General features: G+C 37.0%; 2 protein-coding genes across 2 annotated transcripts in view; both read left to right on the top strand.

Annotated features, from left to right (window-relative positions):
- The first annotated feature begins 584 nt into the window (after positions 1 to 584).
- The window catches only part of LOC127854528 (endonuclease 8-like 3), a 52356-nt gene continuing 25629 nt past the window's right edge, over positions 585 to 27311 (top strand). The window contains exons 1-4 of the mRNA XM_052389592.1: positions 585 to 772; positions 13305 to 13423; positions 13856 to 13999; positions 26125 to 26308. Of these exons, the coding sequence (XP_052245552.1) occupies positions 674 to 772; positions 13305 to 13423; positions 13856 to 13999; positions 26125 to 26308 (546 nt within the window). The 5' untranslated portion in view covers positions 585 to 673. The remainder of the gene's footprint in view (positions 773 to 13304; positions 13424 to 13855; positions 14000 to 26124; positions 26309 to 27311) is intronic.
- On the top strand, positions 848 to 5030 carry LOC127854940 (uncharacterized). The gene has a single exon (XM_052390115.1). The coding sequence runs from the start codon at positions 1635 to 1637 to the stop codon at positions 4509 to 4511; it is 2877 nt and encodes a 958-aa protein (XP_052246075.1). The 5' UTR covers positions 848 to 1634; the 3' UTR covers positions 4512 to 5030.

Here is a 27311-nt window from a genome sequence, read left to right on the forward strand (position 1 = left end):
AAGTTGGGTTTCTGGCATAATTTCAATCGTTTTGCTTTTATACACAATTTCATGAAACAATGAATACAGTGGCGCGATGGAACATGATTTATAAATCAAGCTGACAGAATAGTATCAGTTTTTTAATTACGTGTAATTTAATTCGCATCTCTCGCTTAACTCATCGTTCAATGGCGCGCGCACTTAACAAAATTATAAAACATCACGTGTATCATTATATTTCTTTTTATAAATTATGTACAAATATAATATGTATAAAGCGCTTTACTTCTGCAAAATTCTACACTCCTCACTTATCCGTATTACCGTATGGGAAATAACAAAACCGTATGTACATTGTTAGTTGATACAGCAAATATAAAATAAATAAAAAAAAACTATAAAACAAAAACAGTATGTGGTAGCATGGAAAGTGGTAGCAGGGACTGTGTTTATCGTTCCTGTGGGTAGATCTTATCATCTAATCAATCAATAAATCAATGATACCGCACTCTATTTTGCCCGCAGAACGGCCGCATTAAGGGCCGCAGATATGGCCGCAGTGGCCGCAGAATAGTAATGTCCCATACCTGTTATTACAATAAATGTTATTTGTGGAATTATTATTGCGGGAAACTCTGATTACAAATTTCAGTTTTGTCTAATTTCATAATACAGTTGTTGGTTATTGGAAATGGTTGAAGGTCCGGGGTGTAAATTAAAAGGGATCAAAATAAAAGCGAAACTTCTGAAGCAGACAGTTAAAGATGTCAGTGGAAATTCTGTTGAAAAGGTATGTTGTGGCTGACCTGGAGAGTTGCGTCTGACCCATCGGAAGCGCGTTGCGCATGCGTATGGAGGGGACGCCGTGAACCTGTCCGACTGTTAACGAACGAACACTCAGTAAAATTAGCTTGTGATTATTGTTATTAAATCGTTATATCTTTTAGCACGTGTTAAGTTTTACTTGGAAAATAGTAAAGATACATTATTGGCGACGAGGCAAATACTTAAAGAACAGCGGGATTCCGGGTAATTAAGAACTTTTGCATTTGCCAGTTTGGCAACCACGTGCTATTGAAACATCGTATTTCACAACTGAGATCGTCTAGAGTACGTTCGTAGGTGCAGATCGACCAGCACAGATTATTTTTAAACAAATTTGAGCCAGTTTGGCAGTATTAATTTGTTTAAGAAGTGTTTCTCTTGAAAAGAAAATTGTTGCTGTGACGTCACGAGTTTATGAGCACACAGGTGAACATGTACTAGCGTTTTCGCAGTTTGCGGAGGCGCACAGGGGTACGTCGCAGTTTGCGCACAGGGACTTCTCGCATTTGCAGTTTTCGGGGGCACACAGGGTGTTTTTTTGCAGTTTGCAAACAGATACTATGCTGCAGTTGTAAAGACGGAGGGAGTTGAACTTGGCTGTTCGTATACTTCTGACCAGTTTGGTTGGTATGGTGGGCTATTGTTGCAATTAATTAAGTGAACATTGGTTAACAATATTATTCAACATAATTTGGTTTAAATACATCGATTGGACTATTTAGGTAATTTTTATTTGAAAATAAGAATACAATAAGGCGAAAACAATAAAACTCTACTTTCGGTTCAGTTGTGTACCATATAAGGAAAAACTATTGTTATAACGAATCATGAATGGTTTAACGTGGTTATCCGAGTATTCATTCTATATCGGTCTCATCATATTCGCCTTATTGTTTTTCCTAAATAAAAAATGTGGGTTTGAATTCATGACACTTCCCACAAGAGCTCAGTCACACTCAACACGTGATAACGATGATTTAAACTTCTGCAGTGATCCGAACTGTGTAAGATGCTATAAATACACAGGAGTTTTATGCAAGACCCGGAATTGCCTTGAAGATGTATCTGAAAAACAAATAGCTTCTGATATTAAAAGCGGAATCATAAGCGGTAGATATGATGATGAAGAGCAGCAGCCCATTAAAAAAGATAAGAAAAAGCAGTCAAGACAAGATGAAAGGCCCTGTAAGCCCTCAATTTATAGCCAGGGGGTTGAACAGCCGTTGAAGAAACAATTTAGAACAAATGAGAGCAGTGACTCGGACAATGAATCAGCGGTGCGGGTGGAAAAGAGGCAAAGGGGAAATCACTCCAAGACTTTTGATCATTTTAGGCGTCGTCGGTCACAGGATAGGGTATCAGAGGAAGACGACGACAGTGGCTCGGGAAATGAAGACGACAACAGACGGTCAGTTCGTAAACATTCCCGCTACAGTCATGCTCCATCTGGTGGTAGGCCATCACAAAAGCCAAAGCACAGGAATCACTCCAGCGACTCCAGTTCGAGATCAGGGTCAAGACACGGTGTTTCAAGGAGGCGGCATCGTCATGTACAAGGTCGTCACAGGGCAAGGTCATCACAATCAAGGTTCTATTACAGTTCCAGTTCAGAATCTGATAGTTTATCAGAGAATGAATATCACTCTAGAGTCCACGGTGATCCAAGGAGGCAGCCAAAGAACCTACGATATGATGGACGAACCAGTTGGCTGTCATTCAAGCAAAAGTTCAACAGCTATCGGAAAGTCTACAAATGGTCTGATCATGAATGCCGTGATTACCTGAACTGGTGCCTCGAGGGGAAGGCTCTCGATTACTTCACTATTGAGACGCATATGGGAGAAAGTTTTTCTTTCCGTGACATTATGCGAAAGATGGAAAGGCGCTTTGGTTCAAAGGAACTACCTGAGACAAGTAGAGCTAAGTTCCAGCAGGCTACACAGCAACCGGGGGAATCGTTAGAAGATTGGGCGGATAGAGTGTTAACTCTGGCAATACCTGCTTTTAGGGACCTTCCTGATCAGTTTGGTCAAAGGGAGGCAGTTTCAAAGTTCTGTCAAGGTTGTATTGACAGTGAAGCAGGGAAACACGCCTGTTTTGAACGACCACGATCTATTCAGCAAGCTGTTGATCTGGTACGACACCATCAGTATGTCACTCAAGTGGTGGATGGCAAGAAGGCTAAGCAATATGATCAAGGAATAGCGGTCAATGCGGTTCAGTCCCCGTGTGATGTGAGATTAGAAAAACTGGAAAAGGCGATCGAGCAGCTGACTTGTAAGTTTGAAGCTAGTTTAGCATCAAACAGTGCAAGAAATAACGAGGATATGACGTTCCCACAGAGGATTTTCAGATGTTTTCATTGTAATGGCAGGGGCCATATAAAAAAGAATTGTAAGGTGCACCAGGAATCCCTTAAATCAACGTCTGAAGGTCAAGTGGCTGAAAAGAGTCCACAGAAGACTAAACTCCAAAGGGCCGGTAGCGAAGGCCAGGCACCGCAGCCCGATGTAGCAAGAGGCCATTTGTTAGTGCCGGTTGAAGTGCAGCAGGATGCTTCATCTGGATTGGCGGCTGAAAAGGAAGGGAGCAAATCCGTGTCAGCAAGTGGAGTGGAGACCATAGCAGTCATGGTTGTGACGGCAGGGTCTTCGTATGTGAATATGTTGGTAGGAGACCGTCAGGTTAGGGCTCGGGTAGACTCTGGAGCGGATATATCTATACTGTCTTCAGCAGTCTATGACCAGTTAGAGCGGAAACCAGGCAAGGTCAGGGAAATCAACATGCAGCTTGCTGATAAGAATTCGGTTCTCAAAGGATTTGTGACACAGCCTTTACACGTACAGCTTGGAAAGCAGTCTTCCAGGGAAGGGGTATGTGTAGCGCCAATCAGTGATGAGATGTTGCTGGGACATGACCTGCTGCGGCACTTCAAGGCATTGATTGATCTGCACTCGGACTGCCTTTTAATCAATGGCGAAAGAATACCTTTGAATACAACATTCAGAGATAAACCGGTGGTAGCAAAAGTCATCATGTTCAAACGAACAGTGGACATAGGTCCGGATCCGGATATCCTGTCAGGAACGCCAATTCCGAGAAAGGGTCATAAAAAGTCATCGACGGCAGTTTGCCCGATGGATGTCAGTTCTTCCAGCGGTGACAAGGTAGAAGCTACTGTTGGGGTCCAAGAGTGTCACTTCTCGGACAAGAAGGCAGAAGGTCATACCGAGTCCTGGGCGGTTGGATGTCTACCTTTGGTAGGGGTCGAGGGCGATCAGTCCGAGGATACAAGTCCTGTTCGGAGTCGCACGACCACCAGAAGAGACGGGGTCGAGGGCGACCAGTCCGAGGATACAAGTCCTTTACGGAGTCGCACGACCACAAGAAGGGACAGTTCGTCCCAGATCCAGAAGAGCTTGGAGAGCCAGCGCCAGGTGGATAAGTGTACAAGAAACCACACCTGTCGTGTCCCTGGGTGTGACAGCGTGGGGGTTAAATTTGAAAAGGTCCATGCGCCAACAGTTTACGATAGACAGTTGGCCGATCCAAGCGGCCAGTTAGCTCATGTTTTCAATCGAATGGAATCGGCTAGTCAGCCTGATTCATATCCGTGGGATCCGGGGGGCGAGCCGTTCACTCAGTCGTGTCGGGTGTTGGCTGGAAGTTTTTCCCAACACCCACTTTTGTTACAACAGGAGTGAATTCACGCTCCTTACTTCACTAGGCCCTATCATCGATTTCCGGCGCCAACGGAAGATGGGGATGTGACTGCGATGTTGGCGGAACTTCAGGGGGTGACAACGCAGCACATCCTGAAAGTCACCACGAGAAACGCAGTCAACCTGTCTGATGCGATCTCCACAGGGCAGGTTGCCCTGTAGATCTACCTCGGAAATCGATGGTCCCCAATATACGCCAGTTTGGCAATCCAGGATTTGCACAACAAACCACAACCAGATAAATGGCAGAATATTGTTTCGGGCGGTGGTACCTGGTCCGGGGAGCGGTTCCAACAATAAAGACGGGGGGAGTGTTGTGGCTGACCTGGAGAGTTGCGTCTGACCCATCGGAAGCGCGTTGCGCATGCGTATGGAGGGGACGCCGTGAACCTGTCCGACTGTTAACGAACGAACACTCAGTAAAATTAGCTTGTGATTATTGTTATTAAATCGTTATATCTTTTAGCACGTGTTAAGTTTTACTTGGAAAATAGTAAAGATACATTAGGTACAACGCTGATAAAGATACGTTAAAATTAGCTAAAGAAACTTCAGCGAACAGTTTATATAGTCAGGTTTTTTTTTAACTAAGAAAGTAAAGCCGATATTCGGCGTCTTCCCCTACCAGAATTTTTCCCCCAAAACTACCATTTCCCCTCCAAAAATAAAATTTTTCACCAAAAGATAATATTTTACCCTAAAAGAAATGTTCTTCTTTCTTTTGGGGAGTCGACACTTATCCAATTTGTACCATGTACAACGATCTCGCTCTTTCTCTCTCTCCCTACGAACACTCAAATCTGGGAATCCCAGTGATTCTATATATAGCTCTTAAATTACGTCATTGAAACCGGGCAACTAATCGTATTAATCATGTGACTATTTTACTGGATTCCGGTCTTGCGCGAGAAGGGTGTTTCGTAAATTAATTACCGGAAACCAGTCGAATTTTCAACCGGGTTATGTGAAAGCCAAGATATAAACGTTAAAACAGAAAAAAGTCTCACAATAAGCGTTCATACACGAACAAAATAAAACGTTCGGACTCGGAAAATATTAATTGCGTTGACGCATTTTTTAAGAATGAATCATCAAAAACCGTTGAAACCCAGCAGGATTCGGAGGTACATGTAATCAACATCGATTAATACTGTCGGATTATTGTGAAAGTGAAAGTAGACAATCGGTAGCGGCCGCACCTTTCCCTTCCAATACTGTAGCAGATCTAGATTGTCAACCCATTCATCATGAAATTGAAATCACAATATTGACATTGTTCCCTGGCCACAGTTGAAAACATTTCCCATTATTAGATCTACCCCTGCAACTTTATTTAGGACTTTGACTTTAATATCATACTTGTTCATGTGTTTAAGAACAAAAAGGTCAGAGACATGCCTCTTTTTCTAAAAAAAACCCTGAAGTCTGTAGGCGAGTTATAGACATTGAAATGAACAGTTTTTATTTTTCCCCCAAATATGTCTCTTTTGCGCTCGATTTTCCCCTTTTACCCAGCGTCCAGTGTATTCCCCTTTTAAAAAAAAAAACCCTGATAGTATTGACATACCTGTACGCTGAAGCCAACCCCGTATCGAAAGTCAACCCAGTCATTGAAATTTAGATGTAAATCTACAAGCAAGTCGGGATAGTAATATGGGAATTTGAACTAGCCCGAGTCAGATTTTACTAGCCCAAACATTTTTGTTAAAAATGCAGATAAACATAACATAAAACATCCAAAGAAGCATTCATTTATTCAATCTTTAGAATACAATACAAATCTCTTATTAATTTTATCCTCATCCAAGTTAGCTTCCTCGTCATCTGAGCCAGCCTCTTTCGGATCCTGAAATAAGAAGAAATTAATTTCACACACGGATTTCAATCAAATCACAATTATAAATATATTCATTAAGTTTAGGTAAAAAATCAGCAGAAATGTATCCCATCTATCCATGTGAAAGAGAGAGCAAACTTGAACCACCCGAAAATACATAAGCAATTAAGTGCCAGGTTATTCTACAAAAAGCCAGTTGACAAATGCGTCAATCACACTTACCTCAGATTCGCATTCCTCAACGACGTACTTCAATGACAACTGTTCGGCCATTACTCTCTGTGTCCCGAACGCAACGCAAAACATTTATTTTACATAATAATAATCTGGGAACCACAAAACATGCGCTTTATGCGCAGCTAATCCAATTATCGGCTGATTGCCCAGTACGTGTGCGCTGTGTGTTAAAACATAAGCGGCTGTTGATTTAAGCGGCTCAAAACTTTGTTTACAAATATTGTAAATGAAAGTGGAACTCGTTTTCTGTTTAATGAATTGTACAAGCACGTCGGGTTTGTAATAAAACAAATATTGGATTTCCTACAAGCCCGAAAAAAAAAACCACTAGTTTTTTTGCTGTCGGACTAGTGCGAATTTCGACGACTGTCAGTATTGGATTGTTTTCTGCATCAGCATTTAAAGGAATGTACGCATTTTAGAGAGGGTCATAATCCCAGCTGTCTGGATCTTTTATTCAATTCACCACCGATGAATATACAGTACTATATAACTCAGTTGTTGTGACATCGCCCATTGGTAAAAGTGATCATTCTGTTGTGTGCTGCAAACTGTGCTTATTTACGGATGATCTATCAGAACAACAAGAAAGGCTTCAATATTTCAAGGGCAACTATGAAAGTATAAGGACTGATCTGTCCTCTGTGGTATGGGACTTATTATTTACGAACAGCGATACAAACAGTGCATGGACATTATTATGCCCCCCTTCGAAGAAGAGGGGGTATATTGTTTTGCACATATCGGTCCGTCCACATGTCCGTCCACCAGATGATTTCCGGATGATCACTCAAGAATGCTTATGCCTAGGATTATGAAACTTCATAGGTACATTGATCATGACTCGCAGATGACCCCTATTGATTTTCAGATCACTAGGTCAGAGGTCAAGGTCACAGTGACTCAACTTAGAAAAATGCTTTCCAGATGATAACTCAAGAACGCTTACGCCTAGGATCATGAAACTTCATAGGTACACAGTCTACACGATAGTTCATTTTATCCACTAGCCATTCGGGCTACTGGAATGGTGAAGACAAGTAGCCCAGCAGCAAAATTACTAGCCCAAAGTAAATTTGTTAAAATATACACCCTGCTAAAGGGTTTCCTCTTTTAATAGCAGATAATCTATTAAAAGTAAAATTGTATCCAGGGTATGTTAACTGTAAAGCATATTGCAAAAACAATTGCAACACAATATAACAAGTCAAGGTAATTATGTCCTTTATTAATCATAACTCTTTAACATGTGATAAACAACATCTTCGGTCATCTCATCATCACTGCCATCCTCGAGATCCTCTTCGTCAGAAACGATATCCTGTAAAACAAGCAACTTGATAGTTGTTTTCCAGAAGTTTACTTGACAAGTGAAGGCATAGATGGCATACTTTTATCATACATGTTGACTTTTTTCTTATGCTGTGTTTTTAAGCATAGCTTTATAAACTCTGTCTTACAGAAGTAGTTTCTCCTTCATCACTGATTTTTAAACACTTTTCTTGACACTCACGTTTCGTGATTTTTCATAGCCATTTGTTGACTTACGATCAGTAGTGGGCAGTTTCTTGCCAGGCTTTGCTTTAGCTACGTATTTAAGCATTATGCAGCCTTACGCGCGTAGGGACTTACAACTTTGGAAATAAACACACTCACAAAGTTACAAAGTAAAACCATGTTTATTCGGGAAATGCAAGCCGCGGACGTCGATTGGTTTATTTCGACAGTAAACATATCAGCATGATGTGTGCCAATAGTAAATAACCAGTCTAAATTTTTCACCACTTGGCCTGGGTTACGACTCGAAAATGACCGTTGAATGTATGGACCAATCCGATGACGTTTATCACACTTAAAAATGTAAACAATATTGATACAAGGAATTTCTACTGGCCGGATGGGTGTACGATATGGCAATTTTGATAGGCCCGAGCTATAATTTACACGCCCAGGCTGCCGGGCGTGCGCTTATTTCGCAGACTGGGTACATTGATCATGACTCGCAGATGATCCCTATTGACTTTCAGGTCACTTGGTCAAAGGTCAAGGTCACAGTGACTGGACACAGTAAAATGGTTTCCGGATGATAACTCAAGAAAGCTTACACCTAGGATCATGAAACTTCATAGGTACATTGAACATGATTCACAGATTACCCCTATTGATTTTCAGGTCACTAGGTCAAAGGTCAAGGTCACAGTGCCAAAAAACGTATTCACACAATGGCTGCCACTACAATTGACAGCCCACCATATGGGGGGGCATGCATGTTTTACAAACAGCCCTTGTTTAAAACTACTATTGAAGAGGTAACATCCAAACATATTCCATTTAAGTCAAATCGTAACATATTTGAAAATATTTGTTGTGCTTAGTCACCATTGTGGTTGGATAAAAACACTAGATTAGCAATACATAAGAAAAACAAGTATTGGAAAAAGTACAAATACTCCAGATCACCTATAGCTTATCAAAAATATGCAAGCAGCAGACAAGAGTGTGCAAAGACAATAAAATATAGTAAAAAAGCATACAAGAAGAAAGTAGCTTCAGAAGTTAAAAACAATAATAAGTCCCTCTGGAGCCTCCAGTGGAGGTATGTGAACTCCAAAAGGAAAACTAAAGACACTATCAGTGCATTGATCAAGCCTGATGATTCAGAGGCAGAAACTAATGAAGAAAAGGCCATTTTACTCAACTCTTTTTTCAGCAGTGTATTTGTGAAAGCAGAGATTGAAACAGGAGAACACATAGAGGTCATGGATGACATTGAAATTTTAAATCACATAAGTTTTAGTGAAATTGAGGTTTTAAAAGTGTTAAAGTAAATAAACCCAGAAAAGTCACCAGGACCGGACTGTATTCATCCTTAAGTGCTTAGTGAAGCTACAAATGAGTTAGTTAAACCATTAACATTGCTTTTCAACAAATCATTGAACGAAGGAGTTATTCCAGATGATTTAAGGAAGGCCATTGTGTCGCCTATTTTCAAAAAAGGAAACAAAAAGGACCCATCAAACTATAGACCTGTTAGTTTAACATCAGTTGTATGCAAGCTTTGTGAAAAATTGATTAGAGAAAGATTAACAGTTCATATGGTTTCCAATAGACTTTTTGCAGATGCTCAATATGGTTTCATGTAAGGACGTTCTTGTGTTATTCAGCTTCTAGAAATTTTTGATGAATGGGCAAATATGCAAGACTCTGGAGTACCAATAGATATTATTTATCTTGATTTTGCCAAAGCGTTTGACCGTTTACATGTATCTCGTGATTTGCTGCTGTTTAAGCTGAAAAAAATGGGAATTGTAGGTCGGTCAACTTTTCAACTGGGTGAAAAACTTTTTACTTAACAGGACACAGTGCGTACGGGTTGGTTCATCTGTTTCTTCATGGGCTGATGTAGTAAGTGGAGTACCCCAAGGAAGTGTGCTAGGTCCAATTCTATTTCTCTGCTTTATCAATGACTTGCCTGATGTTGTCTCTGGAATCGTGAAAATCTTTGCTGATGATACTAAATTACATTCACAAGTTCGCAACATTGAAGAGTGTGAAAAGCTTCGGGCTGATCTTGACAAACTTTGTGACTGGAGTGAAAAGTGGAAATTGTCCTTTAATGCCGATAAATGTAAGGTCATGCACATAGGAAGTAATGAAGACGAAGTGTTCAGATACTCTATGAGAGAGAAGGATGGAAATTTTGTTTATGTTGAATCTGTGACAAATGAGAAAGATTTGGGAATAACTTTTGATAATAAGCTCAATTTTGATCAACATATTTCTATTATCACATGTAAAGCACAAAGAATTCTAGGATTGATACACCGAACATTCGAATATCTTGACAAGGACATGTTTAATCATTTATACAAATCGCTTGTTCGACCCACATTGGAATATGGATCTAGTGTATGGTCTCCACATTTGGAAAAACATATTAAGAAAATTGAAGATATTCAACGAAGAGCTACCAAAATTGTGCCAAACTTGTATCACCTTCCTTACACTAAGAGATTGAAGGAACTTGGTCTTGTCACCTTGGAGTATAGACACGATAGAGCTGATATGATCCAATTGTTCAAATCCATACGCAATATTGACAGTCTGAAATGGGACAAACTGTTCTCTCTTTCACAAAATGATTTGCGTGGTCATTCCTTGAAACTTCAAACACCAAAGTGCAAGAAGAACATCAAATTAAATTCATTCTCAATAAGAACTATTTCATTTTGGAAAGGTCTGAGTGAAGAAACTATTTCTTCAAATAATGTGAACCTTTTCAAAACCCGACTGAACAAGGAAAATTGGAACGTTAAAAAATTTGTACCATCATGTTATGCGCACAATGAAATTAATTAGTTATATATCAATTGTGAGAAACCTTCACAAAGACCTTCATAAGACGGGCCAAGATAGCTTAAACGCTAAAATTATGGCCCTACGATCCAGGTATACATGTACCTGGGCGGTAGCAGGATTTATTTCGCTGGGGGGTCAAACTGGGAAGGGTGCGAGTTGGGTAAACCTTCCCTTATTTTTTGATTGAATTTTGTACTTTGCAAGAAGAATTTGAATGCTCATTAAAACCTTATTTTGTTATATACAGTATAACATTGTATAATATTATGTAACATAACAAGAAAATCAGCACCTGTCTGAAATCTGAAGCTTTAAATATTGGTTTGAAATTCACACCACTCTTTGAGTTGAAACCTCCCCTTAAGTTTCAAATTAAATTCACAATAAAATGTTATTATCTTCTACACAGTTTTACTTCCACCATCATCAACACTGAATAACTTACTATCACAATCGCCTAAAACTCCAACATGAGGGCAGCAAGGGCTAGTATTCTTCCTAGCAAAGTCTCTCACAACCTGCTTGATAAACTATGCAGTGTTCTGCCCTGAATCTTTACTGTTGGGGACAAGGACCCTTTAGGGTTAAAAAAGTGGGGACAAAAAGAAAAATCTGGGGACACAGACATATATTTGTAGCAGAATTAAATTTTCAGAAACTAATTACCTTTTACTTGCACTCTTTACTTAAATTTGCTTGATTTCTTATTACAGCAAGTCCACAGGATGTAACATTCTAATTCAAACGTGAACTTTTAAAAAACTTTAATTGTCAATCAATTATTAACATATTTACAAAACTTCGAACAGATTTATGGTCATTGGACTCAGCATTGCGTGTCAAAGTACTTGTTCGATAATTAGAATTACCGATAGTAAAGGTGTTTTAATGCCCCCGGATTGAATGAAAAGGGGTATATTGTGTTTGGCCTGTCTGTCTGTAATTCCGTCATTGTGTCATTCCGTCACCGAAACTTTAACCTTACATTAAAGTTTTGCAATAACTTTTGAAATATTGAAGATAGCAACTTGATATTTGGCATGCATGTGTATCTCATGGAGCTGCACATTTTGAGTGGTGAAAGGTCAAGGTCATCCTTCAAGGTCAAAGGTAAAAAAAAAGCGGCGCATTAGGGGGAATTGTGTTTCTGACAAACAATCTTGTTCTTTTTTGTGCTTTATGCACAAACTGCATGTAATTTGTTGTTGTCAAACAGTGACCTAGACAATTTTCGAAGACAATTTGCTTGGAATGTACATTTACGGGCAGACTTTTTTGTCATTTGCTAAACAATGTTGGGACTTGGGAAGACTCTGTTGAGGTGTTGTTATTATTGTCATATTTTCTAATTTTACTTGCCGGAAGAAAAAAACTAAAATGGATTTTGTTTTCTTTGGCCGGTCACTTTGCGCCAGTTTGATAGGTGTGTAAATTTCCTTGATATCAGCTGATTGGTTCTTAAAATCTCAACTTACAATTGCAATAAAGTGTTATTAAAGTAAATTAAGCATTGGCTACACAATGACGTCACGTCCAATAAAATAATTCGTTCTAGTTACACATTCACTCGATTACTTTACCGAATTACAAATTGAATCGATTAGTTTTAATTCCTAATTCCTGTGCGCCCGCGGACCCATATACAGAAAACGGGTGGGGACAATTATTTTATTTTTGCGCCAATGATGCAAGGGCACATCCACGGCAGAACACTGACTATGTCAATATCTTGGTGAATGGAGGGTAGGCACAAGAAGATTAGAGCTTGGTCCATACTAGACCTCAGCTTTGTTTTTACCAATCCTAAAGCACTGATAATTCTCTCCCATTCATATGACGTAACATGGAATGCACACAATATTCCCAAGAGTTCTTATATTTGGATACAACTGTACATCACATTTCTTTAGGGAGCCCTGCCATCACTGAAACCTCTCAACTAAGTCTTTAGCAGCTCTGACAGTTGACTCTGAGGAGAAAGCAAGTTCTCTTTAAATCATTTGAGGCCACTAGCTGTGATGGTACAATGCCTCTGTAATACCTTTCAAACCAATGGCAGCTTTTCATTGTAGTTCCCTAAATCTTTTGTTCAACTCACTTAGAAATGTATCCATAACACAAATTGAAATGTCTATTTTGTTCTGTTTGTAGTTGTCCTCCTGTGTTACTGCTTCTATGATGTTGCCATATAAACCTTTCTTTAGCTAGTCAGACAAATTCAAGTGCAAAATGACACTAACATACTATTCTCTTAATTCATTTGAATCTTTGAAAATTATATCCCTTGTTGTTTTAAAGTAAGTCCAATAATACCTTCTTGAAAAAACATTTATAATATATAGTTCAGGAAGAGAGGCAGCAGTGGAGAATCCCCATTCCATCAGCTGATTGGACGATCTCTCGATGATGTACAGACACTGGGAAAGGAACTCTTCATGTACTTTGGGGATATTTGTCTCCGGTAGGAATTAATACTCTTTTTATGTTAAGTTTACTATATTAAAGGGTTGTAAAATCACAGTTTATGAAGGTCATGAAAAATTGAATCTCCATTTTTGTGTGCACACTCACTGAATTGGAATTGGTTGGTTTTGGGTTTTATTTAATATAAGGGGTCTTTCTCGGACATCAATACGCATGTGGGGAAAGAACACTGGAAGAAAGAATGTGTTCTCAGAATGTTAGGGATCTTGAAATCCAATAAACAGGTTTATGTTCTAATCGCTTAAATTAAAACATTACTGAATTGAAGGGATACTACATGTATACTCAGTTAAGGCTCAACAACAGTTAACAGTTTTAATCTTTGAAACAGTAGTCAGTATGCAACTTTCCAAATATGCATTTGCATAATGATTAACTACAAACAGTTTATATTAATAACTGTTGCAAGGATCCACTTCCTTATGTCCGGTCAGTCGTTCATCAACAACCAGCGGGTGGACAGTGAGTCAGGTGGCAAGGCAGAGACCCCAACCCTTGAACTGCAGATGTCTGGGGATCTTCTCACATTTAGAAACTCCGCAGCAGAAATCAGGTTTGAATTTCAACGTTTCTGTGGTTGTTAACAAAAGTTTAAGTATACAGTCAAAACTGAGAACAGCAGTCAGACAAGGGCAATGGCCAATGTGACCGTTGTCCAAGAGTGACCGCTATAATTCTCAGATCACCATTTTTAGCTTGACTATTATATATGAAATATATATAGTGGAGCTATCCTACTCACCCGGCGTTAGCAATCCCGTTCCCGTTAGCGTAAGCATGCAAATGTTTAAGTTTGCGTACTACCCCAAATATTTCCTATGTCCTATGACATATTGCTTTTATATTTTGCATACTTCTTTACCAACATGTCCCCAATCTATAAACAAGAGCAGACAACAGTATCAAGCATTTTGACAGAATTATTGCCCCTTTTATACTTAGAATATGCATATTATTGATAAATCTATGTTAAAGTTTGCGTACCACCTCAAATATTTTTATGTCCTTTGACATATTGCTTTCATATTTTGCATACTTCTTTACCAACATTATCCCAATCTATAAACAAGAGCAGACAACTGTATCAAGCATTTTGACAGAATTATGGCCCCTTTTATACTTAGATAATTGAACATTTTGCTTAAATTGCCATAACTTCTTTATTTATGATCACATTTGATTCATACTTTGACAAAACAACGCTTACCTGACATACCACAATGCACTCCACCCAAACCATCCCCCATGCCCCACCCCAGAATCCCCCCGCCCCCCCAAAGAATCCAGAATGACTGTTGTCTGCAATTTACTGTTATTCTCAAGTGACCATTAGGGCAGTTTTGACTGTACATGTATTAATGAACATCTAACCAGCAGAAAGATTTTTCACAATTCTCATTAGTCCAGTCAGTTTAGCTGAAAAAAGGGTCGAACCTAGAACTAATTGCAACAGAATTTCTTTTTGCATTTTCAACAACATATACGTATATAGTAACTGTGTTAAAAAGTCCTCAAGTGTACCCGCTTCCATTAACAAGATTTTTTCGTGCTAGACAAGAGGGTGATAAAGTTATTGCAAAATTCATTTTGATCGTACTGGTTTAGTAAAATTAGTCCACAACAACGATTGACAATGAATTAACTTTTTATTTTGCATCACAACAGCAACATTTATTATACTTAACAATGTACAATTAAATGTTATTAATGTGTACTGGCCATATTCGTATTTTTTATTTGAAATTGTTATTTTCGGGGTCAAATTACCCCACCCACTAATACATTTTCTTTTTTTCAAACAGTGCACTATTTACATACTTAAGACCACTGAAAAAATGTTTGCAACAAAAAGGATATAAATAAAAAAAAGTAACCCAATAATATATGAATATACATGTATATTATATTATTGGCACATATAAATATTGTGATGTTATATATCAATTTGGCTTTAAACAACAGTTTATCAATAAGGTTATGAATAATAGCACCTGCACAACTAGTTACATAGTCAATAACAAGAGGTTTTTATTTCAAATGTATTATCTATGCAAACTAAAAATTTGCTCTGACATAGTTTTGTGAGGCTTATACAAAACTTTCTAGTGATAGACATATATAAGTATATTTTGACAGCAACAAATCAAGGGTTCAAACCGCATCATGTAATACATAGTACTTTTATAGATGTATACAAACAATATTCAAACATATAAATGACCAAACATCAATCAATTGTCTGTACCACATGCATATGATGAAAAACAAGCAACATAAATCAATTAAGTCTAACTGAAATGAAATCAGTAGCATTTTGGTAGCAAATCATTGTTTGCTTAGTATAATCAATATACAAATTGTTAGACGTTTGTACCTATCAGAGCATTAAAGATTAGAGAAACTTTGTATCTATGTACACTTACATATCGGCAATCTAGCAAACATTTCATTCCATACAAGTCTCATTTTCATTGAAGTCCAGTTCTGTAGGTTTTATGGAATTTGAACACGATACTCCCCTGCATCCACTTTGACCTATGGCTGACAGTTTTCTTTGGTTGTTTTTCAATAGAGATTGTAAAGTTTGTGGCACATAATCCAAGTTCTTCTGTAATGAAGCAATATCTTGACAAGATGGGTAACAGTCTTTTGTCTCTTTGATGTTATTTATGTCATATTTGATTAATTTAGCAGCAGACTCAATTATTTTTCTTTTCTTCTTCTGACATATTTGAATCGTCTTCATTGTAGATTTCATGAATTATGTTTGCGATGGTTTGTCTCATTGTCACAATATCGCTTTTCCCATCTGAATTTCTTATAACAACACTCGTGCCAAAATGTTCAGTAATTTTCCTTTTCATATATTTTGCAGAATATGCATTTTCTTCCCCACAAATGTCTGACATTTTGTTTACAAGATCAACAATCGACATATTTTGGCCCGATTCTATCATCTTAATCACATGTTCAAAAGCACCAACCAGGCCTGTGTTTTCTGGTCTTCCAGGAGTTCTCTGTCGTTTGGCACCACATGTAGATTCACTGTCATCGTTATGGTAACATTTTCAAATACCTTTTCCAGTCCTGAAGTTCACACTACACGACTGGTAGTATATGGCTTCTGCTGCAGGAAAGTCAATGACGTGGGAAAGACGAGCCTCATCTTTCCTTGTATTGCAAACATCTACAATAAATTCCTGAAAGTGTAAACTTCTAACAGGATATGTATCACTCGATCTCTTGTTTGTTTGTAAAGAAAATTTTGCTTGATTTGCACAAAATAATTTTTTTTGTTTGAAATCAAACTGAGCATCAGAGCGTAACACACGTGACACATTGTTAGTGACAGATATATCCTGCTCCTTGACAGGCCGTGTGAACTTTTTTTTTCTACACTGAACATGAACGATGTCACCCGGTGCAGCATTCAACTGAAGTCCTCTTTTACTTCTTATGTCCAATAGCGTTTGACATCCCTTTGGACCAAGACGGGCTACTTTGGGGTACTTTCGTCAATGCATTCACGACAAATACTGCATATATCCATGGTCTGCAAGATTAAAAAGAAGTATTCTATTTATTCTAATTTAAGTAGGCATTTTAATGTCATTGTGTATGAAACTATTGTCCTCCACTACATTAATTACAGTTTAGCATCTAAAGGCTTAAACGGAAACGCTGATGATAATATTATTGTTGATGTTAAAAGGAACCAAATTACCACTGTTATAATACATAGAGAATACATTGTTACTTTCTTATGATAACAAATTGTTATTGGACAAGGATGATATCGGCATCTGGGAGCATGTTTAATAACGGGAACGTGGTAATAGCAATCTTACATTTTTTATACAGAAAGATATTTTAATTTGAATAACATAATTTTAAACGCCATCATAGAAAATACTTCTTTTTTATTATAAGATCTTTTTTTATTAGCAGTGAAACGAAGAAAAAAGGTACTTATGATCGAAAAAAATATTTAATACCATAGTTCTGAGGTTTGAGTTAAGAAGTTTACCTCAGAAGAACCTTCGTAGTATTCAAAGAGGCGGTGGTTTTCAACAACACGAGTGTATCCATAACACTGAAACATTTAAATGAAATATTTTCATTTCGTACTTCAATTCCAATTATTAAGTTAGCAGCGAATGAGTACATTATTAAATTTGTTTATTAATTTTATGTTTATGTTTTTCGTGTTTTCTATAACTATTGTTTAAAATAATATCTTATATTTCTGCAAATGTACCTGTCATTGTCGTTGCAGGATCCTTGACACCGATATGTAAGCCCCCGCACAAAAGTTTGACCACCTGTAACAAAATAATAACTTTACTATAATTGTTTTTTTATAAAATATTTGTTTAAGTGTTGATAGCCAAACTAAAAGCATAAGTATATTAAGCTGAATCTTTTATGTCATAACATGTTGAACATAAAATAAGAATCTTAAAAACAAAACAACAACAATTTAAATGTATTGGAATACCTTTGTGTAAAATGGATTAAATGTTTCCTTCTTCACATATTGGAACAGTATGGACTAGAAAATAATCAGCCAATCTATGATACACAGTCCATCTGCAAAAAAGAAGCGATTAAATTGGTTATAGGGGTCATTTATGTTAAATTAAACCTATATAATTATGCTTTAATAAGACCCGAATGGCCTTCCGTAGAAAAGAAAAACTTTACGAGCGGTTGCTTTGTTAGCGAAAAAAAATTCGCTTTAAAGCAAATAATTTCAGAAATACAGTGCTTACTGAACTGCAACATTTGTTTAATCATTTGTAAATCATGTAACATCATTTTACCATTAAAACACAGATAAATGAACATCTATCTTGTATGAAGGTCACGATTTTTGCATATTTCAACTGTACATTTATCAAAGTACTTTTACTTCTCATTTATCAAAAACTTGTTAATATATAATGATTTACATACTTTCTAGGTGTTTCCCACGACTAATTTAATGACATAAAAGAAAAATGACAAATGTTCTTAGATAAAACAACCGGTTTTCAAAGGCGCGGCCATTTTTCGAACTATGACGTTAACATTCTAGTGACGTCATAATTCTGAGCGTTTTGGGTAAAACTGTTTGAACGGAAGTCTAATGTGTCCATATATAAAGTATTTCTTTCAACCGATTTTTAAACAAAAATATCCGAGTTAATGCTTCACAAAATTTGTGGGACTTTTTTGTGGAAATACATTTCAGTGATGTCTTTCACTCTATGCAAAGAAAAATACTGTTGCAATTAGTTCTACCTCAAATGTTAGACTGACTGGACTACATGTATATATGATTTTTTATGTTATCTTTTTGACAGTGTACTGTGTAGCATTTACACTGGGTATTATAAATATCAAAGGTACTCACTTAATCAGGCCTTTAACTGTATGGGTCCTTTGTTAATTTACATATTTTGTCAGAGCTTAAACCATAATCTTTGGAAATGCAGGCATGTAGGTTCTAAGCCTTTAAAAGCCTGTGAAAAGGTCTGCTAATAAAGTGGTGACCAGATAATATAGGTATTTCTTTATCGCAAGTCAACATCACATAAATTTTAGTACTTATTAGATGGATGGATTCAATAACATACATTTTGTAACTATACTGCAGTGCTCCAGCTAGGATTTGAAAAGGGCAGGGGGGGGGGGCTTTTTTGTCAAAAGGGCACTTTCGAGCGCGTGGTTATCTGGAATGCTTCCTGTTGCATGTTAATTTATATGTTATTAATGATTGTTAGAATATATAATTCCCATTATTATTAAACGTGTATCTTACCGAAACCTAAAAGACATAAACAAAAGTGAATTTGCGAAGGATTTTCGAAATATAGCTATTGACGCTGACAATATCGACAATTTTGTTGACCAGTTTGAAGATGAAGTAAAACGAATACTGGATACCCATGCGCCAATGCAAGAGAAAATGAAATATGTCGTGCTCCCAAACCATGGTTTACCGAAAATATTGTTATACTTAAACGAAAATTTCGCAAAGCTGGAGAAAATATAAACATCCGCACCTATACGAACAATTGAAAGAAGCCCGAAATAACTACACCCATGAAATAAATCGAGAAAAGTGTAACACTTTGAGCCAAAAAATAATCAATTCCAAGGGAGACTCGAAAATACTGTACAAATTTGTATCAGAATTGACAGGCAAAAGTATAGAAGATAAAATGCCAAACGACCTTGCAGAAGCATTTGCTGATCACTTTATGAATAAAATTGAAAGATTTTGATGATTACAAAGCAGAAATTAAAGATGCACCATTGTTGAAAACATTTCAAGAACTGTCTGAAGACGAAATTAAAACTCTTATTTCTCAATTGCAAACTAAATCTTGTGAACTTGATGTTTTACCAACAAATTTTCTTAAATCACATTTAAATGACATACTCCCTCTTTTGACCAGGTTAGTATATCTTTCATTACAACAAGGAGTCTTTCCGCTGAAATGTAAGCAAGCGATAGTACGACCATTGATCAAGAAAATTGGTCTCGAACTTGAACTCTCGAACTATAGACCAGTAAGCAATCTCTCATTTTTATCCAAATTGATTGAAAAAGCTGCTCTCTTCAGGCTTAATATCCACACCGATAGTTATAACCTTTTACCGAAAAACCAGTCGGCATATCGGCGACATCATTCATGTGAGTCAGCCCTGCTGCGACTTATCAATGACCTTCTGGATGGCATGGAGAAACAGGAAGTCAACACCTTAATAGCCATCGATTTAAGCGCTGCATTCGACACAGTGGACCACAACATTCTACTGGACGTCCTTAACAGTCAATATGGCGTCTGTGCCACCGCATTAAACTGGTTGGACTCGTATATACGACCGCGAAGTTACCGTGTCAAAAGCGAATCAACGATGTCAGCTCCACGCCAGCTACAGTGTTCTGTACCACAAGGAAGCTGTCTCGGGCCTTGGTTATATTCAACATACGCGGGAACGCTCTTCGATGTCATTTCGCCGCATATTTCTGTGTATGGATTCGCTGATGACCACACTGCAAATATACGCTTTACTCCAACACCATCAATGGAACGCAAAGCAATACAAGACCTTCAAGATTGCGCAATAACTATTAACAACTGGATGAATGGGAATAAGCTCAAAATGAATAACTCAAAAAGGGAATTTATAATGTTTGGTAGTCGGAAACAACTTGACAAGTGTGTGACTGAGTCGGTTGTCATTATAAATGATGCAGTTCCAAAACAAAAGTGTATACGCTACCTTGGTGCCTTTCTAGATGAAACACTTAATTTTAAGGAGCATATAACGCGTAAATGCAGAACAGCCATGCTTAATTATTTTAAAATCAAAAGCATTCAAAAAATTTTAACAAGTGAAGCCACAGAGATTCTTGTCTTATCATTAGTTGTTTCACACCTAGATAACTGTAACGTCTTATTGTATGGAGCCGCCCAGTGTGATCTTAATAAAATGCAGAGAATTCAAAATATGTGTGCAAAGCTAGTTCTTAATCGGAAAAAATACGATAGTTCCAGTCAAGCATTGTTCGATCTCCTTTGGTTACCGGTAAAAACCCAAATAGAGTTCAAACTATTGACCTTTATGTACAATTGTTCAAGCGGAAACGAGCCGGCTTATCTAACGGAACTATTAACGCTCCAATTTCCGAAGCGGAACCTGAGATCTGCCGACAATAACGTGATGAGCTACACAGTCCCTATAAACAAAAGACGAACATTCGGCGATAGGGCTTTCCGGACTGCTGGCCCAAGAATCTGGAACACTATTCCATTAGCGATCAGGCAGTCAGAGACATTGGATTTGTTCAAAAGAAACCTGAAGACATTTTATTTTAGGAAGTTCGACACACTGTTTTAAATTATATAAACTTTTTAATGTGCTCATTTAATGTGTGTTTTAAATCCCACAATCAATGCACTCACTAATTAATTCATTATCTATTTATCTACTTATTGATTTTTTTACTTAATTTAAGTAGTGTTTTGTTTTATTTATTTAGTTTGGTTATTTTAAAGTGTTTATCAGATTTTAGTTACTGCCTATATTTATATGGCGTCAGCTTTTTACCTTGTAACTTTTATGAATTTGATGTCATATTTACATGTACAACGCCATTGAATATGCACGCATAAAAATAGGCGTTTAATCAAATAAATAAGTTTCAAGTTTCAAGTCTTCAATGAGGAATAAATTAAATACAAATTAATTTAATTAAATTAATAAATTTAAATTAAATGAAATACTTTAATAAAACAAGATTTATTAATGATCATAATTATGTAAAAAAAAAAAAAAAAATTTAAAGGCCAGGGGGGGGGGGGGGGGCTATGGAGGTTAGGGCGGAGGTTTGGATTTTGAGGGCAGGGCGGGGCGCCGTTCAATTTAGGCCTAGCTGGAGCACTGCATTCTAGTATTCTCATTAAATACAGTATATGAACCAAAGGTCAATGGATCTGTTCCGTAAAGTACCAGATGGAAACTTTAAATGGTTTAAAGTCCAGTCATTGCAGTTACATACATTAACTAAGATTGAATTTCATATTTATTTTGTAACTTTGTTATGTGCAATAATTATTGTTTGGGCATTTCTGTTTTGCCTTTCTTGTTTGCAAAAATATTGATTTGATTTACTTATTTATTGGGCAGTGCAAAATGTTTTAGTTAATGAAACCATGCTCTGTAGTCTGTACAAGTATTGACAATTTTACCCTAAAATGAACATGTTTAGCTACATGCAGTTTTATAATGTTCTACCTTTGGAAGTAGAATGTAGTTTAATCCAAGATCAGTAATCGCATGATCATTATGCATTCACTTGACATAAAATTGTGTCAGAGTTGAGTCCCTTTAAGTGAAAAACGAAACTAAATACTTGTTGATCTGTTCTTAACACTTTGTCTTGAGAGTTTTTACAGACAATATAACAGAGTTGAAGATATAACCAAATGGTTTATATTATTTTCTTGTACAGTTTGATGTTTGTGTTTAAAGTATAATACTTGTATCTGAAATTATCACATCGTGTTTTCATGTAAAGAAGCACCTCATCTGTACATGTAGATGTACATGTATTTGTATACTATAAATCTTAGTTAAGCCTTTGACTACAATACTTTCAAATAGATACCAAAGTCATGCTAAAAACTCAATTTAATGTGCAGCAGTTATGTTTTGGATGAAATTATGAATAAAAATACAATTTTTAAGGATGTTCGATCGTTTTGTGAAAATTTTCAAAATATCCGGAATGCTATAATTTTTTGTATGGTGATTAATGAATCTGTATCTGAAATTAATATAAAATAAAAAAGAGAGGTCACCGTGAATAATTTTGAGATAACGAAGGTTTTTAAATGCCATGTGCGTTTGAAAAAAGGTCATTTTTGCGGGGCATAAATTTGGGGGTACGGTAAAATGTTTTTGTGTAATACATTTAAAATGGCATAATAGTATTGAGATTGCATTAGATTAGCAACTGTAACATGTGTATTATCATAGTGAACAGTTTTAAAACCAAAAATTATGGAAATCGTAAAAAATAATGAGAAATAAGTATGACTAGTTTTTTGTTTGTTTTGAATTTTTTATTGCACAGTTCAAAATAGATAACATGCAATACAGAAACATATTTGTGTTGATGTAATATTCATATTCATTTGAAGTTCTCAATAATTAAAGGAAACTAGCTAAGCATTAAAATGAAGTAAAGAAATTGATAGGTCACCGTGGATTTTTTTTTGCTATAGAAATTTTAATATGGACTTAATTTCAAAAATACAATGACTAACATTGTAATAGTAATTAAAACATATCTATATAATAACTGCTCCATAACAATTAAATTATCAACTGAAATGTGTTACACGTAGAAATATTTATAATGTATATTGTTATGAACATATTTCAGATGTAACAACTGAAAAATCAATGTTGATGTTCAAATAAACATCTTAAATTACCCCACCCACCTGTTACCCATGTTGTTGGTTGTAAATTGAACATATGTACTAGGTATTTTAAAATTATTTTTAGAACTGTGTGATGTGTATTTAAAGACAAGAGGCCATGATGGCCCTGTATCGCTCCACTGCTGAAAAAGACTGAAACAAATATTCTCCGCATGTGCAGATACTTAAATATAGGCCCTATTTAAGCACATGTACAATTTTGTGACCACCTGGGCTGGGTCAAATTTAACCCCAGGGGCATAATTTGAGCAAACTTTGTAGAGGACTACTATATCTCACTCCATACAAAATGTGGTGGCCCTAAGTCTTAGATGTAGAGTTAAGGACAAGAATATTTTTAAAGTTTTCACAAAATAAGCAAGATACAAGCGTATATAATGTTCAATTTTGTGACCCGCGGGTCAGGGTCAAATTTGACCCAAAGTAACAAACTTGGTAGATGACTTTAAGATGTTCCTGCATACCAAATTTGGTAGCCATAGTCAGAATGGTTTTCGACAAGATTTTTAAAGATTTCACAAAATAGGCGCTTTATAAGCGTTTATTAAATTTTGTGACCCCCCGCGGCAGGGTCAAAGTTGACCCCAGAGGCATTATTTGAAAAAATTTGGTAGAGGTTTATAAGATGTCACTACATACCAAATTTGGTAGCCCTAGGCCCAATAGATATGGACAATTTTTTTTTTAAGTTTTCACAAATTAAGCACTTTATGAGCATATGTTCAGTTTTGTAACCCCCGGGGCAGTTTCAAATTTAACCCAAGGGGCATAATTTGAACAAACTTGGTAGAGAACTATTACATGTCACTACATACCAAATTTGGTAGCCCTATGCCATACTAATATGAACAAGAAGATTTTTAAAGTTTTCACAAAAAATGCCTAATATAAGCATATGTTCAATTTTGTGACCCTCAGGGCAGGGTCAAATTTGACCCAAAGTAACAAACTTGGTAGATGACTTTAAGATGTTCCTGCATACCAAATTTGGTAGCCATAGTCAGAATGGTTTTTCGACAAGATTTTTAAAGATTTCACAAAATAGGCGCTTTATAAGCGTTTATTAAATTTTGTGACCCCCCGCGGCAGGGTCAAAGTTGACCCCAGAGGCATTATTTGAACAAATTTGGTAGAGGTTTATAAGATGTCACTACATACCAAATTTGGTAGCCCTAGGCCCAATAGATATGGACAATTTTTTTTTTAAGTTTTCACAAATTAAGCACTTTATGAGCATATGTTCAGTTTTGTAACCCCCGGGGCAGTTTCAAATTTAACCCAAGGGGCATAATTTGAACAAACTTGGTAGAGAACTATTACATGTCACTACATACCAAATTTGGTAGCCCTATGCCATACTAATATTAACAAGAAGATTTTTAAAGTTTTCACAAAAAATGCCTAATATAAGCATATGTTCAATTTTGTGACCCTCAGGGCAGGGTCAAACTTGACCCTAGGGGCATAATTTGAACAAACTTGGTAGAGGACTATAAGATGCCACTACATACCAAATTTGGAAGCCCAAGGCCCAATGGTTATGGACGAAAAAATATGTGAAGTTTTCACAAAATAGACCCTATATAAGCATATGCTCAATTTTGTGACCCCGGGGCAGGGTCAAATTTGACCCCAGGGGCATAATTTGAACAACGTTGAAAGAGGAACATTCCTAAGAAATTTCATCACAATTGGACCAGTAGTTTAGGAGAAGAAGATGTTTAAAGGAAACGTTCAGGCACGCACGCACGACGGACACAGAATCATAACATAAGCCCCGCTGGCCTTTGGCCAGTGAAGCTTAAAACAACAAAGAATACAATAAGCTGGGCAATTATGTTTCACACACCATCTGTGGTTTAATCAATGCCAAAAATATCTTACAACTTAGGTGAAACATGAGAAATACAACTGACATAAGAATCACAACTATGTTCGTCATCGAGAAGGAAAAACAATTATGTAACAGCTATTAGATTTCATAGCTTATCTATATACAAGATGCAAATTACAATTGGTTAGATGTCAGGCAACAAATAACTCGCTATTGTACATATTATTTTCTCTGATTTTGTTACTCTGATTTGTCCGTTTGTTACCTCTGACAGGGGGCTCCTCAAACCACTCAGTCCGTTTCTTTTTGATACAGGACTCAAATGTTTAAGTTGAAATCCACTTCCTGTCACATGCAAATCTACCTTAAGTTCCTTGCACAAATATCGAGTTCATATTTGTAAGAGAACAGATAAGTATGAAGATACTTGAGCAGTATTGCAGTAACTTGCCAAACATGTTCACTATCTGCCAACAGTGTGCAGGGTTTAAGACTTGTGTCCCTAGCTCCAAGGCCGATGTCAAACTTACAGGCATTGCTCAGAGTGGACTTTACACAGCTTGTGCTGAATGTAATTGACTGAACAAGTTGCTTGATAGGAGAGGGTCCCTCGCTCAAAGGTTAATGTTACTTAAATGAAAATTCTCAACATTTGGACATCATTCAGCTTGTGACGTCTGTGGCTTCATTGTCAATCAGACACATATCTCGTGTGAACCCTGGTTTTACATGTTTTCCATATTTTTTCTTAATAGTGTAGCCTGAATACAACACTGTATAGCAACCATTGCAGTTTGTCCCACATTCTTGATTCATTACATCTAAAACCTTGCCATTCAGACCTTCTGTGCCCTGCCGGATGAAGTACATGTATGAAGAATTGAACAACTTGAATATTTGCTCTCCAGTATTCAACTTCAAGAGGGCGTTCTCTCTGTTCAGAGAGCAGCACGACAGACTCGTTTGTGACGTGTTACTGGATCAGTTCATACTCCCAGGTGTGGGAAACATCATTAAGAATGAGGTAGGAGCTTGTTTAAAGCTCTTTTTAGCTCACCTGAGCACAATATGCACATGGTGAGCTTTTGTGATTGCCTTTTCTCCATTGTGCGGTGTCAACATTTGCCTTGTTAACACTCTAGAGGCCATATATATTGTCCAATCATCATGAAATTTGGTCAGAAGATTTGTGCCAATGATATCTATGGACGAGTTCGAAAATGGGTCCGGGTGCTTGAAAAATATGGCTGCCAGGGGCGGCGCATTTTTTTATATATGGCTATAGCAAAACCTTGTTAACACTCTAGATGCCACATGTATTGTCTGATCTTCATGAAACTTCAGAAGATTTTTTCCAATGATATCTTGGACGTTTTTGAAAATGGTTCAGGTTGGTTGAAAAACATGGCTGCCAGGGGGTGGGGTATTTTTCCTTATATGGCTATACATGTATATGGCTATAGTAAAACGTTTTCAACAATCAAGAGGCCACAGTTATTGTCTAATCTTCATGAAACTGGGTAAGAAGATTTGTCCCAACAATATCTTGGACGAGTTTGAAAATGGTTCTGGTTGATTAAAAAGCATGGCAGCCAGGGGACGGGGGAATTTTGTCCAATTATGGCTATTGTAAAAACTTGTTAACACTCTAAAAGTAAGTCATATTTATAGTCCAATGTTAATGATACTTGGTCAGAACATTTGTTCTAATGATATATTGGATGAGTTTGAAATGGTTCAGGTTGGTTGAAAAACATGGCCGCCAGGGGGCGGGACATTTTTTTATATGTGGCTATAGTAAAAACTTGTTAACACCCTTAAAGACACATTTATTTTTCAATCTTCATAAAACTTTGTCAGAACATTTGTTCTAATGATATCTTGGATGAGTTCGAAAATGGTTCCCTTCTGTTGAAAAACATAGCCACCAGGGAGCGGGGAGTTTATCCTGATATGGCCATAGTAAAACCTTGTTAGCACTCTAAAAGTTACATTTATAGTTAACTCTTCATGAAACTTGGTCAGAA

This window comes from Dreissena polymorpha, chromosome 13 (genome assembly GCF_020536995.1).
Source record: "Dreissena polymorpha isolate Duluth1 chromosome 13, UMN_Dpol_1.0, whole genome shotgun sequence".
Lineage (NCBI taxonomy): Eukaryota > Metazoa > Mollusca > Bivalvia > Myida > Dreissenidae > Dreissena > Dreissena polymorpha.